Genomic DNA, 19,907 nt, shown 5'->3' with positions numbered 1-19,907 from the left:
ATGTGAGGAGCAGACAGCCACTGGCATTGCCATTACCTGGGACTGCATTTATTTTTGTGGCAATTACTGTGGAAAATAAATAATTAACAAACTCAGTTCTGAAGCTGTAATCTACTGATCAACAACAACCAAGGACATGGTGATCACAGAGAAAGGGTCTTCTATCCGCACAATAATCTGTTTGCAATGGAAAGAAGTAGTTACTTTGGTTTGACCCCGCCCCTTCAGGTTCTCATTTGGGCTGTTGGGACTAGTCAAATGAATTTCAAATTTTCAATGCTTAGCAAAAAAAAATATGCTGGCTAAGGAAGTCAGGTATGGATTTTAACCCTATCTTGCCACTCTCTTATAAAAACTATTTCAAATTACTTTATCTTGTTCAGTTTTAATTTTCTTATATATGAAATATGCATAAAATTATATACATCCCTAGCACTACAAAAATAGTGTTGCAAGGATAATATAGAAAAGATAAAGCACTAGTGGGTAATGACTGGTATACAGTAAGTACCTAGCAACTTAGAGTAAATACACACTCACTCCTACAGGATGTCTATATATTTTGAGGAGGGAAGGAGTTACAGCTGTGAAAGCACACACAATCATTACACTAGCCTAGTGGGATGTGGAAGAAAAAAACAGGAAAAAAGGCTAGAGTAGATAAGTTTATGTGGCTACCTACAGCCCCAACAGATTCTTCTGTTGTGAAGACATTAGAGAAGCCCTGGGAAAGTTAGCTAGCTACACTAGCTTGTCTCAATAAATAAAGCAGATAGCAACCAAGAAAGACACACTTGATGTTGACTTTGGGGCTCTGTATGCACACGAACCTGTATACATATGTGCCATATACAGGCGAACATGCATACACACATGCATGCACACCACAGTACAGACAAAAATAGAGCAAATAGGCATCTCAGTGTATATATATAGTCTGTCAAGGACATACACATGATATAAACAGTGCAATATATTTAAATAATTAAACTACATTTGAGTTATTTAAATATTACCTTTAAAGAGAAAGAGGGAAACTTGGCTGAAATAAGTTAAAGACAGAAGGATTTGAACTAAGAGCTAAAAACTTGTGTGTGAACTATATAATAAAGTATTTTAAAGCTGTACTATTTGGGTCAAACCTGAGTTGTACAGGTTGGACGTATTCCTTGCGAAATCTTTTCAGATCTGCACTGATGGGCTGCTCGCCTTTCTCTAGTGCCAATTTGTCTGCCTCAGTGGGTTCTGGTTCCGGAATTTCAAACCTAAGAATAAAATCAAAAGAAGAAAAATGTGTTTATATATAACTGAAAGAGACTTTGGGTACATCAGGAAGAGGTTTTGGCTAAGCAATCCTTTCTCCATCATTATGTAGGACGCTTCACTCACCCTAAGGGAAGCTCACACGTAAGAAATCTTTTGCTGTTTGGTACCAAGGTTTGTATTCTTTTTTTAATAATTTATTTTTATCATTACTATTTGTACATACCTCTGTGTGTGTTCATAACTGTGTGCATGAGGGAGTGTGTGTGTGTGTGTGTGTGTGCGCGCACGCGCATGTGTGCGTATAGGTGCCCATGGAGACCAGAGTCATTAGAGTTGGAGTTACAGGCCATGTGGGTGCTGGGAACCAAACATGGGTTCTCAGGAAAAGCAGCTACTGCTCTTAACCACTGAGCCATCTTTCTAGTCCCTATATTCTTATTCTTATTTTTTAAAAAAAGTTTTATAGGTAGCACTGATAAGCACAGAAAAGGTCAACATTTTATATTTTCAACTACAAAGCATTTAAAATACTTTAAAAATACAGAAAAAAATTTCAGCCTAAATCTTAATATTTAGAAACTAGCAATGTAGAAACTGTTGATTTTTAGGCTCAATAATACATGATTTTTAAAATAATAAGCATTATCTTTTAGAGATACATATAGAAATATTTAGGTAAAATCTTGGTCTAAAATCTACTTCAAAATAATCCTGGGGGTAGGATGGCTAAATCTGTAGGAAATAATGAGATATGTCAGTGATTACCAAAGCTAAACGATGGATAAAAGGGCCTATGCTTTTTTTATAACAAGTCTATTGCAAAAGTAAAAGGTAAATAAACATCTTTAAGAAACAAAATAAACTTTACTGAAATACAATTTTCATCAGTGAAGCTTGCTTTTTCTGTTTCCCACTTACAACCCCATTGCACGCTGGAGAGCGCGCTCACTGGCAGAGGCTCAGGAAGCCTGCTGAAGAGAACAGCAGTGTTGCTGGCGTAACACAAGCCAGCTGCCTTCAAGAACTACTGAGTATTACTAGGACCTCCGCAAAGTACAAAACCATTAACGTGTGTGAGATGTGTCTTTCTTACCGTTCTATTAGCAAGCTTAGCAATTCCTGTGGTTTACAAAATGAACGATACGTAGTAAGAAAAGTACGAACGAAATTGGGATCTGAAAAAGCAGAGCAAAGAATAGATTTCATGTTTAATTTACCACTTTAATTCATTTTCCTTTCTTACCTTTTTGTTTCCACTTTGGACCCTTCCAGTGTAGCTTTTTCATGACAGACGCAATATTTCTCTCTCACCTTCCCTCCCTCCTTCCTCCCTATAAAGACAAGGTCTCATGTAACCCAGGCTGGCTTCAAAAATTGCTGTGTAGCCAAGGATGACCTTGAATGCCTTATCTTTCTGTCTCCACTCTACTTCCCAAGTGACTGGCCTAAACCATTTCTTGATAAATGAGAATAAGAACTGTTTCCAATTTTAATTTTACAAATAAACATTTATGGGCACTTATTAGCCACTGAAATTAATGACACATTTTAGAAACATTTAATGAATTATTTAGTCCTTTTGATTTTTCATTTTTTATTTGGGAAGGCACTCCACTCCCACCCATTAACTCTGTCTGTTTTTTCTGTCTTGGGTCCCAGACCCTAGGAAAGCACTTGCTAGTTTTACACACCTGCACACATGTGACATGTTAACCTAGTTTCACACACCTGCACACATATGATATGTTAACCTAGTCTCATATACCTGCACACATATGATATGTTAACCTAGTCTCACATACCTGCACACATATGATATGTTAACCTAGACTCACATACCTGCATATATATGTTAACCTAGTCTCACATACCTGCATACATATGATATGTTAACCTTTCAATTAATTTCACCACAGTTCCTCCTTTAATAATGGGGATTCCACTTCTACTTTGCAAGTTGTCTTCAAAAACAATGTTTTCCTCAGAGTCCTTTACCACAAAGCGATACATGTCTGGACTGGGCAGCCTCAGCGGCTGCTCGTTCTCCTCCTTCAGCAGCACGGAGTCCAGCATTCTGTCCAGAGTACTTCGGTAGTGGAGGGAGATGAGGGCTGCCATCCAATTATTCTTCTCTTCTGCTGACTTAGCAGCAAATATTACACTGTTTTCATCTTTGGAAACTAATTCAAAAGCATGTTTGCATTCACAAGTATCTTCTTTATCACAGATTTGAATTTTCCTCATGACAAACTTCTCTTTTAATCTGTATTCTGCATTACTACAGCCTGGAAGTCGGGTCTGGCAATGATTAGGTTTACAGCTGATCATCAAGCCATCAAAGAGAAAAATATGTCTTTCATGTTTAGCACCAATTCTGGTCAATGGCCCCTCCATTATGAATTCATTACAGCACTGTCCAATATCTTTGCCTTCCCACCCATCTATGTTTTTCTGAATTTCATTCATTTTTTTAATAGCCAGATGCTTGCTTCTTAATTGACGATTGTAAAAAAGGCAAACAGGGTCCCTAAAAAAAAAAGGTAAATTTGGTTTATTAAATTATAATAATTATGTAATACCAAATCAAATAACAAAAATGTTAAGCTGAGTTGAGGGGTCTAGTTAAATAACTGAGTACATGCTTAGCATTAAAAAGCCGAGTATGACTACCCAGCATACAAAAGCTTAAATAACCAAATATTAAACTATATTGCTAACAATTATTTTCTTCTAGCCCTGCCCCTGAATACCAAATGATCCAAATTCACTACTGTCAAAGTACTACATTTTTAGAGCCCATAAGAACAAAAATTATAGGAGAAAAAAAAATCCCACATTGCTTGCAAAAAACAACATAAAATTTCATTAAACATATATTTAAATGAACAAATACGTCCTACAGTATAACAATGGTAATTTTGCAATTTCCTGACTAAAACAAACCAAAAAAGGACAAGCAAAACTTTTAAAAATGCAGTTAAGGGGCTGGAGAGATTGCTCAGCAGTTAAGAGCACTGACTGCTCTTCTAGAGGTCCTGAGTTCAAATCCCAACAACCACGTGGTGGCTCACAACCACCTGTAATGAGAACTGGTGCCCTCTTCTGGCCTACAGGCAGAATACTGCATGCATGCATGCATGCACACACGCATGAATAAATAAATGAATAAATAAATAAATCTTTAAAAAACTGCAGTTAAACCATACTTTGGGAAAGTGAGCACCACGCACAATGAAGGAAACATAAGCATTCATATTTGGAACAATCTCAAATTACCCTGGTCGGCGTCTAGGTGAATGCTGCTTGTAAATTCTGTCCATGCTGCCCTGGAGATTCATGAGAGCAGTGATCGCCTGATTCAAACACTCTCTGTCTTCTTGTTCTTCACTACATGCCTTCAACTGCTAAGTAGGAAAAAGATAAAATTACATTGCTTGGTTCTATTCTCAATGTCGTTGTAGTTAAAGCAGCAACAAATATTTAAAACTTAAAGGTATTAATGCACTAGCTTGAATATGCAATGTCTCCTACAGGTTAATGTGTTTGGACACTAAGTTCAAGTTGGTAGCACAGTTTGAGAAAGTCTGTTGACCCACAGAAGGTGGAGCTTCCTGACTGAGATGCTGCCATTCTTTCCCACGGCCACGGGCTGTGTCCTTCAACTGTAAACCAGAGTAACCCATTCCTCACTCATGTTGCTCCTTGTCAGATATTTGGACATAGTGAAAAGACTAAAGTGCTTAATAAAGACCGCTATAAATTTGCATAATTATATACACCATCATACTTTCAGCACACAAAACAATTTAAAGTATTTAAAGCATGAAATTTAAAAGTTATTTTTAGGGTCAGCAAGATGGTTCTGTGTTTAAAGTGCTTGTTGCACAAACCAGATGATGAATTTAATCTCCAGAACCCACATAGAGGCGGAAGGAGAGAACCAACTCCACGAAGCTTGTCTTCTGCATGTGCTCCATGGCGCCCACCCTAACTCAACACTATCCACCCATGATTAAAAACTTTTTAAAGCTACTTTAATTCACTAATATGAAGGCAGAAAATAAGATTAACTCCTAAAATTATTACATGCTCTTTAATAGTTAAATACTTATGTTCTGGTCATTTCAAAAAGTTTACGTATATTTGTTATACAACAGAAAGATAAATTTTAACACTTCAATGTATATTAAGTTGCATGTAAACAAACATTATAAAGGGTATTATTGAAAAACTTTTAATTTTTAAATTATTATATGTATATGGCTTTTTTTGTTTACATGTATATCTACACACCATGTGTGCCTGGTGCCCACAGAGACCAGAAGGGGGCATCAGATGCCCCAGAACTGAAGCTGCAGATGGATGTGAGTCATCACATGGGTACTGGCAACTGAAACCAGATCATCTGCAAGAGGATATTTTTATAACATTAAAGTCAACCACTCTAGTATCAAGAAATCATGAAAGTTAATATTTTAAATTTAAATCATCCTTAGAATTAAATTTTACAAGTTATTTTTTAATTCTTCAAATTTTGGCTTTATTTCATCTGCTGAAAATTTTCTTTTATATTTCACTCAGAAGAAAAAAACTTTCTCTCAAAAAGAAAAAACACTTTACAATAAAGTTATTTATATTAGATTATATGCCAATATTTTAAACTTTTTCGATAGAGATCCAAGTATTACATAGATATTATATATGGAAAGTATATAAATATATATTTAAGTAATAACTATGAGAAAATTATCACTTCAAAGAAATTTTGACACTCAAATTTATTTCACAATCTTAACCAGAAAGTCTGTAATAAGACTTAGGCTCTCCTTGTATTTCAAGGAGTTCAAAGGTAACTATTTGAATGTTGCTGTAGATCTGGCCCAAACCTTTCAATTGTGTCCTATAAACTGTCCCCTACTTGGAACACAGACATTGGATTCTCCAAAAGTATCTAAAAAAGTCTTGCCACCAAAAGATTAACAATGAAAGTAGTTTAAATGACTATATCAGAAGTAGTGTCTTAATCTCTAGATTACTAAATAAACACTGAAAAGATAATGAGCAAAATAAAATAAATAACCCAAAGTTTGAAAAAGGATCAGGTTTTGTTATTCTGAATTTTAGGTGACCACATAATAAAAGTTATTCACTTTATCTATATAAAAGATTTCTCAGGCTTAGGCGATGGCCCAGTGGTTAAGAGCACTCGCTGCTCCTCCAGAGGACCCAGGGTTGGTTCCTAGAACCCAATGGCAGCTCACAACCATCTGAAACTCTAGTTCCAGGGGACTCAACACCTTCTTTTTGTTTTGTAGACAATATACTTACATGGTACACAGACATATATACAGGCAAAACACACACATAAAAAAGTGAAAATTAAAAAAATTCTTATAAAAAGAGTCATGTAAGCTCTACATGAAAATATCTTAATCGCTGGGTTTAGTGGTGCACACCTTTAATCCCAGCATGCGAGAGGCAAAGACAGGCAGATTTCTGTGAGTTCCAGACCAGCCTGGCCTATACATAGTGAGTTCCAGAATAAGCTGCATAGTGAGATTCCCACCCCCATATATATTTATCTTAAAGAAGAATATTGACGGCATAAAACGTCTACTATAGGTTTTTTTAATTTTTATTAAAATCTTCAATTATCAGCAGCTGTGAAATTCTACCAAACTTGGAACTACCCTAAATCCAGTTATAAAACTACTAAATTTCCCCTCTCCCTAATTCTATTCAAGGAAATTCACATGTTGTCTTTAAACAGTCATACAATAATTATAATTACAAGTTTGTCAAACAGAAAAAAAAGTCAGGAGAGTTAGAGTTTCCTGGTAGTGGGAGTATATAAAACAATGGTTGCATGGTACAATCTCAGGTCAGTAACTTGCTATTTCTTTGATTTTCAGCACTAAGATAAATGGAGAGACTGCCTGTGGCATTGGGGATGGAACCCAGAACTTTACATGTCTAGGTAAGTCTACCAAGACACATTCATAGCTAAGAGTGAGACCTAAGTGTCAGCTTGAAGAAGATCCACACTGCTTTTCTACCGGATGTGAAAAGATGCATTCCACACCCGTTGAGTAGGCACAGAAATCACTGTGGTGAACCAGCTGCATACATGTTCCATGTTTCTGTAGCTTTCTGTGCTGCGCCCTGGCCTCCTCACCCAACTGCTGAACTTGGCCTCCAATACACTACAACATGCTTCTTAATGTTGAAGTTGCTTTTCAAATAATAGCTTCCCTCTTTTATTGTTTATTTGCAAGCAATGTTAAATGTATAGAACAGTTGCAAAAATAACAAAAAAATTCTGAATACTCAAGCTTCTAATTCTAACATTTGCCCCATTCATATTTTGTGTGCATACCATCCCTCAACCCTACCCATGCCTCCCCTCACAGAGAAGGGGAAACCACTGCTGAATGGTTTTGAAGTATTTCTGGAATATCCTTATATCGCAAATCACTCTCAAAGTGGAGGAAAACTCATGGGAGTCAGTTCTCTCCTTCCACCATGGTCTAATTCCTTAATCCTAGATGATTTGATTTCTTTATGGCTCTGTAACTTATTGATTTACCTTGTCAATACGTACAGTGGGGTGTCCACCATAAATGAAATGAAATGTTACTCACGTAAGTTGTCACAAGGATTTTTTTTGTCAGTAATGTTGACAAATTCTGTTATTCTTGTAGCTAATCATATGACTGTCAACAACTGTGAGCTTCATGGTAGACTGCTTCCTAACTCTCTAACATGTACATACATATGTACACACACACACACACACACACACACACACACACACACACCCCTTTTAGATAGACTACTGGCTCATGCTACAAAAAGTGGGAAATAAGAGCTGAGAAAACATCTTATCTTTCTGGAAGGTCCCTTTGGGAAGAAGACTGCTATGACCTAAGGCTGTCAATCCGTGGGGTAGGACAATAACACTTCTCCAGTCTCAAATGCACAGAACGATGGGTATGAGATAAGTGTTTATTTCTATACAATGTGTATATTTCTAAAATAATCATTCAATCTTGGGGAAATTGAAAAATTACTTTTAAGTGGTGTTCTTTACACTGTTAGTATTTCAGCAGTACATCTTAGAATAAGAATGTTCTTTTGTGGAATCAAAACATAGTTCAGATCAACTTCACAAAGTTTTACAACAATAAAGCTGTATGATCCTAGATTAGGGATATAGCTCATTGGTAGAGTGCTTGCCGAGCATGCACCATGGCCCAGCACAGCATAAACCGTGTGGTAGCACACACCTGTAATCCTAGCACGTGGGAAGTGGGGGCAGAAGGACTGGGATGGAGTTCACGGTCATTTTCATCTACACAGCAGACCAGCCTGGACTACATGGGACTCAGTCTCAACAAACAGACAACAAAAGGCTCTATTCATCTAGAATACCGCAGTTTTATAAACTGTCTCAGTAATGTCCTTTGAGGAACGTTTCCTCTATTACAGGATCTAGTAAGTGCTGCGTTAAGTTGTCAAGTTTATTGTTCCTCTTCATCTGCAGAGTTCCTCGGCATTGCTTTACATGATTCTTCCAAATAAATAACACAGACACAGATAGATAGGCTCCTATACATCCAACCTTCTAAGATTTTTTTCTGACTTCCCAGGCAAAGCTGGTTACTTCTACACGACTACTGCATTTTGGAAAGTTTGTTCTTAGTTTTAAAGTAGAATCAAAGTGCTAGGTTTCAGTGCAGCATTTTCACACACACTTTGCTCTTCCTCTTCCTCTTCGCTCACTGCCCCCCGTGCCTGTGCTTCCCTCCTGCCAGTCTCCTTCCTAGTCGAGTCACCTCCTTCTGCTTTCATGCCACATTCATTCTTTGCCATCTATTTCTCCTTCTGTTCTCCCTACATTAAGACCTTTTTCCCCTTTCAGGAGCCACTTTTATGACTTACACCCATGCCTTGTTCCTACATATCTAAAAATTAAAATCCAACATTGACATGTGAGAGAGAACATGGTATGAGCCTGGGCTACTTCACTTAAGATAATAATTAATTTCCAATTCTATTTTCCTGCAAATGTCATGATTTTATTTTTATTCATAGCTGAGTAAAAATTCATTGTGAGAATATATATGTATCACATTCTTTATGCTTATCAACACATGAATGGATTATTAAGCATTTATTTTAATTACTTCTTTGATATCCAAATTCTTTATTAAATTATAATAAAGCCCTTAAACAATAGAGATACACCTTTTTTGTTCATTTTTAGTATAATATGGTTAGTACCCAACAGGCAGTTGTCAAAAGTAATCAGGATTGTGTGTGTGTAATACCAAATCTTTTGTGTTTATACACAAATAACTGAATACTTTTTAGTTCTCTGTACATGATCTTTTATTTGTTTATTTAATCTTTATTACAACTCAACGAGATATGAAGTATCATAACATATGTGCATAGATCAGACAAGGTATGTGCAGAAAAGTTAGGTCATTTGTCCTATATGAGCAGCAAAGCTAGTCAACCAGGAGCTCTCACCTGAAGTCCCTCTACGGTGAGCAGACTTAACTGTGCAAAACACTGCTCTGTGCCTAAATTTGGTGATCAGTTAAAAAACAAACAAACAAAACTTCCTTCCACTGCACACACAGTGAGAGGCTGGGATACAGCTCAGGATCGAGCACTTGCCTAGCAAGGGCCAGGCTCTGATCTCCAGCCCTGCTCCTCACCCACAAATGCAGACACCTGCACAGCTGCAGTTGAGCAAAGGCCGCACACCACGGTAACTACTGAATCCAAGTGCACGGAGTTCATCTGGGCTCTAGGATGAAAGGTAAAAAATATTTTCTAAAGAAACTCAATATTGGCTAATCTTTCTTAATGAATCGCACTAAGTTATTAATAATGTATCTTAATATTATAGACCTCTTGAAGAGAATTTTTATTCTGCTGATAAATTTCAAGGAAATGTCCAAGGACTAAAAGACTGTTATTTGACTCTGAATAAATCATATCTGAAAGGAGTCAGGCGGTGATAGCACACACATTTAATCCCAGCACTCAGGAGAATCTCTGAGTTCAAGGCAAGTCTGCTCTACAGGGCTACACACACACACACACACACACACACACACACACACACACAAACTCTATTAAAAAAAAACCAACAAACAATCAAAAAAATTGTATCTGAAATGAGTTATCTGGGAAGAGGGAACTTAAACTGAGAAGATGCCTCCTTCAGACTGGACCTATAGGCAAGTCTGGGGACATCTTCTTGATTAATGACTGGCATGGCAGGGCCCAGATCATCTCACGGTGTGGGGGTGCATGTCTGAACAGGTAAAGCAGACTGAGCAAGCCATGGAGATAATCGAGTAAGCAGTGTTCCTCCATGGCCTCTACTTCAGTTTCTGCCTTAAGTACCTGCCTGATTCCCTCAGTGGTGGAACTGCTACTTGGAAATGAGGATAAAATAAATCCCTTCCTTCCCAAGGTGCCTTTTTATTTTTATTTTTATTTTTTTAAAAGATTTATTTACTTATTATGTGTATATCATTCCTTCCATGTGTGCCCACATGCCAGAAGGGGGCGCCAGGTCTACATTATAGATGGCTGTGAGCCACCATGTGGTTGCTGGGAATTGAACTCAGGGACTCTTGAAGAGCAGTCAGTGCTCTTAACCACTAAGCCATCTCTCCAGACCCCCCCCCCAGGTGCTTTTGATCAGTGTCTTATCACCACACAGAAACATAACTAAGACAGTATTACTTATAATAAAGGATATATATGCCAGTGTGGTGGTGAACACCTTAATCCCAACACTTGGGAGGCAGAGGCAGGCAGATGTCTGAGTTTCAGGACAGAATGGTCTACAGATTGAGTTCCAGGACAGTCAGGGATATATAGAGAAACCCTGTCTTGAAAACCCAAAATTTAAAAAGAAATTTTATTTGACTATAGTAATCATAAAGTTGTTTATAAACTGAGAAGTGAACTTTTGCATAAAGACTGAAGTATATCTTAAGAAAAAAAACCAAAACATAGTCTTTTTAAAAACTACTAAAAGGACCTAAACTTGGAGCTGGAGAGATGGCTCAGTCACTGAGAGTGCTGGCTGCTCTTCCACAGGACTCAGGCTCAATTCCCAGCCCCCACATATGGCAGGTCACAACTGTCTGTAACTCAGCCCCAGGGGATCCAACAGCTTCTTCTGGTGCCTGTGGGCACAAGGCAAACTCATGGTACACAGACATAGATACAGGTAAAAGCACCTATACTCAAAAATTAAAATTTAAAAACCCTAAAATTTATCTCTGCAAAACAAGTGGTTTGGTAACAACCCCAATGTGTCTTACGACTGGGAACTATAGACGGCATGCTACAATTTATCATTATGTAGTTGTTTTCCACCTCTGCTTTATCATAAACCTAATTTTGAAAAATAAATTTCAGATAATATTTCTATTTCGTTCACTAGTCTGGGTATATCACAAAACAGATGCTCCTCTCAGACCGCCTCCTGCCCCTATCCCCTGCGTCCTTAGGGTTCTTGAGCCAAAACAAGCTTAAAATGCAGTGGAGCTTATCAGGAATAGAACTGAGTTAAAATAATATCATAAAAATGTCACCCACATACTGATAGAACATGTTTGGAAACAGATCTGTTTAGGGGTTGGTAATATACACAGAACTCTTACCACAAAACCACCTGACAATGAACAAAGGATGTAAACAGACATTTTCTTTCTAAAGAGGGTGCAGAAATGGCTAACAATAATATGGAAAATAGTCAATATATATAACCCTTAGAAAAATTCACAGTAACCAAAAGATGAGTGTCTACTGAAAACTGGATTTAAAAGCTTGGTATATATAATACTATCATCTCTCAGAGCTGTGTTTCTAGGCGTCACTGATAATGTGCCACATAGTTTTCTTCTGTTGTTACTAATATTTTGCAGTTTATCCTTTCCTGGTTGGCAGTCTTTTGCTGTCTGAAATCACAGATGACAGATGTTTACTTATTCTGTGTGCACATATGGATGTGAGAGCGCCACACATATGTAGAGGGCAGAGGCAACTTGTAGGAGTCAGCTGTCTCCGTCTCCATTTGGGTCCTGGGGACCAAACTCAGGTTGTCAGGTTGAGGGCACACACCTTTACCCGTCACATAGCTCTTGGTACACGTCTGCATGCACTGTTCTAGAGCCGTGGTTCTCAACCTTCCTAATTGGGCAACCCCTTAATATAGTTTCACATGCTGAGGTGACCCCAACCATAAAATTATTTCATTGTACCTCATAATTGTAATTTTTCTACTGTTATAAATCATAGTGTAAATATCTGATATGTGACCCCAAGGGGGTGGGACCCACAGGTTGAGAACTATAGGTAAAACTGTCTTAGTGCACACATCTTCAAATTTAGTGATGTCACACTATTTTCCAAAGCTGGCTGTATAGTTTACACTACTACCAGAATATATATTATCTCATTTTGCCTTTTCTGCTCGTTTTCAGACTTTCAAATAGGTCATCTGATGCACGGATTATGGTTCTGGGTTTTTGCGTTTCCTGATTACTAAGGAGCTTGAAAGTGCAGTTACTGGCCTTTGAAGAGCCTTTTTTGTGAGTCATTTAGACCTTTTGTGGTTTGAAGCATCCCCTTTCGGTGACTTACTTTCCATTCCATGTTCCTATTTGTTCTGACTCTTGTTGTGGGTTAATTAAAACCAAAGATCCTGAGCTGGTAGCCGTCAATCAGGCAGTGGCTCCCGCGTGTGTCATTCCTGGAGCTTTAGAGCCTCACCATGAAGAGCTTTCTGCTCATGTCAGGGCCTCGGACGGCAGAGAGAAAGATGGAACTTGGCTGGCAATTCTCACTCTCTCCTGGTGCTGCTGATTTCCCCAACTCCAGACAGCATGTAAGCATTTCTGCCTATTTCCACTGTTTTCCTTTTGCAAAAATATCCCAATGTAACTTACTCAATAAAATTTTCTTTCCTAATTTTTCTTTATTGCTCTTCAAGTGAATCAGCTTTCTGCTTGACTGTTCTATGCCTGCCTTTAGGATCCTCTACTATTGGTGCAGACTGACTGTTCTATGCCTGCCTTTAGGATCCTGTACTATTGGTGCAGACTGACTGTTCTATGCCTGCCTTTAGGATCCTGTACTATTGGTGCAGACTGACTGTTCTATGCCTGCCTTTAGGATCCTGTACTATTGGTGCAGACTGACTGTTCTATGCCTGCCTTTAGGGTCCTGTACTATTGGTGCAGACTGACTGTTCTATGCCTGCCTTTAGGATCCTGTACTATTGGTGCAGACTGACTGTTCTATGCCTGCCTTTAGGATCCTGTACTATTGGTGCAGACTGACTGTTCTATGCCTGCCTTTAGGATCCTCTACTATTGGTGCAGACTGACTGTTCTATGCCTGCCTTTAGGGTCCTGTACTATTGGTGCAGACTGACTGTTCTATGCCTGCCTTTAGGATCCTGTACTATTGGTGCAGACTGACTGTTCTATGCCTGCCTTTAGGATCCTCTACTATTGGTGCAGACTGACTGTTCTATGCCTGCCTTTAGGATCCTCTACTATTAGGGCAATTGCTTGTTTAGAGTTTGTCCATTGACCCCATAGTTAATAATACCTGGATAATAGTTAGACTAACTCTACAGTGTCTTTTAGACATCTATGCCAAGAATTTACCTAGTAATTTCTAGTGAACATGTACATCAAGAATACATTTTAATGGTATCTCATTATCCATTAGTGAGTTAATCATTTTTTGTGCACAAATAGATGACATTAGTTTCATCCCTGGCGACTAATTGATATATAAAGCACTTGGGAAGCAGAGGCAGGTGGATCTCTGTGAGTCCAAGGCCAGCATGGGCTACACAGTGAGTTCCAGGACAGCCAGGGCTGTTACACAGAGAAACCTTGTCGAAGAGGTGAAGCTTCAATAGTCCCATCGTTACTTCACAGCTGTCCTCCATGTCTGCTGACATTTTAAAGTCCTTCTCTCCAGCCTGGCTGGATGGCTGCAAGGCTGCCTTCGGTGCCACTGTGCACCTAAGAGCAAGATGACTTGGACTATGACAGCTCGGCTCACCTGAAGGTCACTTCTGCTACAATTAATCACTAAAGTCCCCTTAGCCAATGTGATTAAGACAAGGGGCCAGTCAGAAAATTAAAAGAGAGTTATTATTTATGCTATGTATATAGAGAGAGCATGCCGGGAATCTGAGCCCTTTGGTGGTTAAGGCAGAAAGATCAGGACTTCAAGGATATCCTCAGCTACACAATGAGTTCAAGGCCAGTCTGGGCTACATGAAATCCTGTCTATAACAAAAAGAAAACCAATTTACTCATGCTTTCATTTATCCCCTCCCTCCATCTCTTCTGATGCACGCACATGCACAATTGTGTGTGCTTGGTATATATACTAAGAAACGAAAAACATCATCTCCAAGAGGACTTCAAAGTGATTTTCTCAGGCTAGAGAGATGACTCAGATCTAGGTTCAGTTCCTAGCCAGTTCCCACATGACCATCTGGGACTCCAGTCCCAGGGATCTTATGCCCTCTTCTAGTCTCCCAGGCACTAAGTACACACGTGGCATATATACATAGAAAATAAAAATAAAACATGGTTTTCTTAATAAGATAAAACTAGAGGAAAACTTTGAACAATGTTATAGATAAAATTATTGCTTCTATAAGATAGGTCAGCATTCCAACAGGCAGAAATAACTGTACTCTGTGGGCTTAAAGCAAAAGAAAGGACATGAAAAGGGGAAAGGGAAGTGTTGGAAATGCCCGGGGGTGGGGGGTTGGGAGGAGGATGTGTGAATTCAATCAAGATACATTGTTTACATATAAGAAACAGTCACATAATAAAAGATATTTTGTAATAATTCTAAAATTAAAACTAAGCTTGTTATTCTTATGCTCTGGTCCCTTTAAGGGCAAGTCACGCCCACTCCCAGCCACTTCTGACCTCCCTTGTTGCCATCTTAACCCTTCCTCTTCTGACCCTCTCCTGGCTTGTGCACACGTGTTTTCCTCTCTCTGTCCTCTTTTCTATTTCTGCCTTTCTTTCTCTCCTTCTTCTTTAAGTAATAAATGTTTACCCTTATGTTTAGCCTTACGTCTATTTATTATGTCCTGTAAGTCTTTTATCTGCCACACCTGTCCGCCTGCTCTCTGGGCCACATGGCGGGACCAGCTCTGCCGCTCGCCGCGGGAAACCTGCACCCCTTTGGCGGCAGCCTCTGCCTGGCTTGCAGGCTGCTGGGGGACCCCAACATCATATCATTAAAGAACAAAAAAGCTTTTTTCAAAGATTGGTACAGTGGATCTCCAAAAATTAGTTTTAAAAAGCAAACACTCTTCCACTAAGGCTGATAACTTGAGAGTCCATGTTACAAACTGACACAAGAATAAACTTCTTTTATCTTTCTACACATGAAGACAATGTGACAAGGAGAAAATCCATGGTTTTTTCTAAAACCTTGGGACAGAAGTTGGAAATGCTAGCATGTATCTTTCCGGGTTCTTGTGCTTGTTGGCCAGCTAGGGATCAGCCCAGGGCTTCACAAGATGGGCAAGGATTCTACCACTGAGTTCCATCCCTAGCCCTAGGATACTACATTTTTTATGAGAAAAAAAAATATTAGGAATAATATAATCAGATAGAAATTTTGTTTTTAAGATTTATAAATCTAATGACTTTGTTAGAGGATGCTTTTGCCTTACCTTTAATAACTCGAAGTAATGCCAACAATGATACACTGGCACCAGCATAAGACGTGGCAGGACATAACGAACAGCTTCCTTAAAGCCATCAGCAATGGACTGCAAAGTAAAAAGACACAGGGTAGCTCTGAGACCAGGGACACAGCAGCTGTGCCTAAGGGAGACAGCCTATCCCCCAGCACAGTACTGACAGCACACACATTTCTGCATGTTAGATGGGGAAGTGACTTTGTAATGTTGTCTACAGATTTTCCTCAAGATCCAGGTTTCCACATACCATAAAAAAATTAAATTTATTTAAACTTTTCTTTTTTGTTTTCTTTAAAGATAGAGTTTCATGGTGTAGCCCTGCCTGTCTTGGAATTCACTCTGTAGACCAGGCTGCCCTTGAACTCAGAGAAGCCTGCCTCTGCCTCCCGAGTGCTGGGATTAACGATATTTAAAGTCTAAAACGGGCGGGCTAGTCATGGTGAGAGGCCAAGGAAGAATGGCTGCACAGTACAGGCATTCTGGGCTACATATCTAGAACCTATCTTAAAAAAGAAACAACAGCCACTCACTAGGAAAAGGAAGTAAATTCAAATAGTTACAAAGAATGTTTTTAAGGAAGTTGTACACTACAAATGTTTCTTAAAAAAAATCCCCAGTGAATAAATAAATTTCAGGTTTAGTTTATTTATGAAGAATATTTGGTGTCTAAGTCAACTGGCAAAGCTAGTTCTGCTTACAAAATGGACAGCTGTGTCAGAGTGCTGTCAGGGAGCCTGAGGAGAGTAAGTTCTTTTAGCCTTCGCTGGGTGGTCTGGGTGTTCCAGCACTTCAGAGCCTCAGGCAGAAACCAACCCACGCATTAGGTTTGCAGTTAGGATGTAGGGACACACCTTTGAGAAAGGGGCTATTAAAGGCCTAAGCCGTGTGCTGGCCCCTTCCACCATCTGAAAACACAGCTAGTGAGATGCCCCACCACGAACAAAGGAGAAACCCTCATCAGACCATGAATCTGCCAGCACCGTGAGTCTGGAATCCCCAGCCTCTAAACAGTGGGAATCCCAGCTTCATCTGTTTAGCTGCCCAGTTGATATCTTCTGTTACTGCTGCATGGCGGACTAGCACAGCATTCAGCTACTTACTGATCTGAATTAGTCAGCTTAGAAGTTCTTGCTAGAACCAATAAACCACTTTAAAGCTAGTCTACAAAGACCATCTATTTTATTAATTTGCAGTGAAATGAAGTGCATTCTAAAACTCTGGACTGCTAATTATCAGTAGATGGATCTAACTGATAATAACATAAGCTAACACTTATTGAATGTGTAATATGTGCTAGACATTATGATGCTTTACATAGATTCTCATCACTATATTTATGTGTACGCTGCACTTGCCACAGCATGCATGCGGAGGTGAAAGGACAGCATGAGGGAGACAGCTCTCTCTCTCCACCCTGTGGTCCTGGTCCTAGGGATTACACTCAGGTTACCAGGATTGCAGCAAGTGCCTTTACCCACAGAGCCATTTCACATCCCTTAGTTTGCTTCATAATCAGAAGGTGTGTATCTTTTTTTTTTTTTTTTGGATACAGGGTCTTTATATATAGTTCTGGCTATCCTTAAACTCACTCCATAGACCAGCCTGGCCTTGAACTCACTGAGATCGCTCTGTCTCTGCTGGGACTAAAGGTGTGTGCCACCAAGCCCGGTTGTGTACATTATTTTTATCTCCTTTTATGCTGTAAAGATCAGCAAACTGACTATCAGAGATAACACAATTCTAGTTGACCCAAACTGTAGGTTCTGACTCCAAAGCTCTTTTTTTAAAAGTTCTTTTGTGTGTGTGCTAGCAATTGAACCCAGGGCCTGCACCTGATGTAACTGTTCTGCCACTGAGCTGCACCCCCAGCCCTGAGACCATTTCCTTAAATTACACTGCAGTTCACAGTTGCTTTTGTTGTCTGCTGTTTCAAAGACAAGGCCTCATTATGTCGCCCACTTTGGTCAAAAACTTTTATCAATCCTCCTGCCTCAGCCTCCTATGTGCTGAGAAAACAGGTATTTTAATCACCACGCCTGACTTTTTCTAAAAGTACAGTTTCTAAAGATAGATGGATTTTGTTTTCTTTTTAATGATGCATTACTTCACTGAATGGTACTTTAAAGTTAATATCATACAAGTGAGTTTTGTCTAAAAATGATCTTATCCAACTCTTTTACCTCATGGATAGCTGGAGAAATAGCTTACAAAATCAGATCCCAGGGACTAGGATGTAGAAAGTTTGCTTAGTGTGCACAGACACTGGGTTTGACCCCGGTGCCCTCGCCTGCCCCCAGAGTCTATAGGTTCTTAGTGTGCACAGACACTGGGTTTGACCCCTGGTGCCCTCGCCCAGCCCCCAGAGTCTATAGGTTCTTAGTGTGCACAGACACTGGGTTTGACCCCTGGTGCCCTCGCCCCACCCCCAGAGTTTATAGGTTCTAATCTCACAGAAAAGAATTCCTGATTTTTTGTTGTGATCTAGCTGCCCTCACTCCCCATGACCCACAGTGGAACTTCCTTGTGGTCTGTAATTGACAAGGATGTTTGTGTTCTTTCTGGCCAGTGGTTTTCCACAGAAGCAGTAGAGGTATAAAAGGATTTATCAGGCCGAAATAAAGGTTGCTGTTCTTCCACCTGAAAAGAAGCCTCTGCGTCTCAATCCCAGCACCGCCACAGTCTCTGCATCCAGGCCGTGCTGGCTGTGGCAGTTCTATTGGCTCTTTCTTTTGTTTGGCCTGGGAATTGAATCAGGGCTTTTCCGTGTCATGTTAAGTGCTCTACCACCAAGCTACAAACACAGCTCAGACTTCCTAAAGAAACAAACAACAACAACAAAAAACAAACAAACAAAAAACAAAACCAGAACTATGTCCTTAGTGTGTGTAATTATCAGTTTTTTGTTTATATGAGCAATATTTTTTTTAAAAAAAATCCCACTTTGAAGCAAACTTTTGAGAATTAAATGAAATTTATATTCTATATTAACATATTTCTGAGAGTTGTACACTATAAGCTCAGGAAGAGAATTCACATTAAAGATGCAGGGAGAAGATAGTACATTCAGTTTTAAATGTTAGATCTGAGCCAGGTGTGGTTGTATACACATGTAACCCTGGCTCTCAGGAGGTCAAGACAGAAAGAACACAAATCTGAGAGCAGCCTGTGCTGTGCAGGGTAGTACTATCCTACCTCAAACACAGGAACAGAAAAGACTATGGACTAAGCTTAGCAGTAGAGTATTTACCTAGCAGACAGGCCATAACTAATAAGCAGTCAAATACCATCAATACCAGCAAAGTTTTGTTGTAAATGTTGACAGAATAAAGGTGTAATTCTATCTCATTCTAAGTATTTTCATCTTACCTAAGATATATTTACACCTGTTTTAAAGTATTTATATAAAAAATAAAAATCTTTAACCAGGTGGTGGTGGCCCACACCTTTATTCCCAGCACTTTGGAGGCAGAGGCAGTTAGATCTGAGTTTGAGGGCAGCCTGGTCTATAGAGCAAGGACAGCAGGGCTACATAGAGAACCTTGTCTTAAAAAAAAAAAAAGATTTTTCTGTGTGTATATGTGTGTGTACATTTGTGTGCATTGTGTGAGCATGTGTTTGTGTGCATGTGTGTGTTTGTGTGCATATGTGTGTGTGCCCAGAGTCCAGAAGAGGGATTGTCAGATCCCCTGGAGCTGGAGTTACCAGCAGTTCTGAGTCACGCAATGTGGTGCCTGGAAGTGAACTCTAATTTTCTCCAAGAGCAGCAAGCACTCTTGAGGCTGAGCCATCTCTTTAACTTCCTTTAAACTGTACAACTGATAAAATAAGTATTGTTATATATGAAATTATT

The 19,907-nt window shown here is 39.2% G+C and overlaps 1 protein-coding gene across 2 annotated transcripts in view; it reads right to left on the bottom strand.

Moving 5' to 3' along the window:
* Positions 1-19,907, bottom strand: part of Sos2 (SOS Ras/Rho guanine nucleotide exchange factor 2) — a 97,860-nt gene that overhangs the window by 27,758 nt on the left and 50,195 nt on the right. The window contains exons 8-12 of one of the 2 annotated variants that reach the window (XM_085697579.2): positions 16,028-16,126; positions 4,543-4,667; positions 3,138-3,793; positions 2,360-2,441; positions 1,143-1,265 (exon numbers count right to left, since the gene is read on the bottom strand). In XM_085697579.2, the coding sequence (XP_085553705.1) occupies positions 1,143-1,265; positions 2,360-2,441; positions 3,138-3,793; positions 4,543-4,667; positions 16,028-16,126 (1,085 nt within the window). Of the gene's footprint in view, positions 1-1,142; positions 1,266-2,359; positions 2,442-3,137; positions 3,794-4,542; positions 4,671-16,027; positions 16,127-19,907 lie in introns of both variants that reach the window. The other variant, XM_085697578.2, reaches the window with a different exon arrangement.

Source organism: Myodes glareolus, chromosome 11 (assembly GCF_982192425.1).
Source record: "Myodes glareolus chromosome 11, mMyoGla1.1, whole genome shotgun sequence".
In the NCBI taxonomy this organism is placed as follows: Eukaryota; Metazoa; Chordata; class Mammalia; order Rodentia; family Cricetidae; genus Myodes; species Myodes glareolus.
Note: the sequence above shows the minus strand (reverse complement) of the source record. Positions and strands in the feature narration are given on the sequence as shown.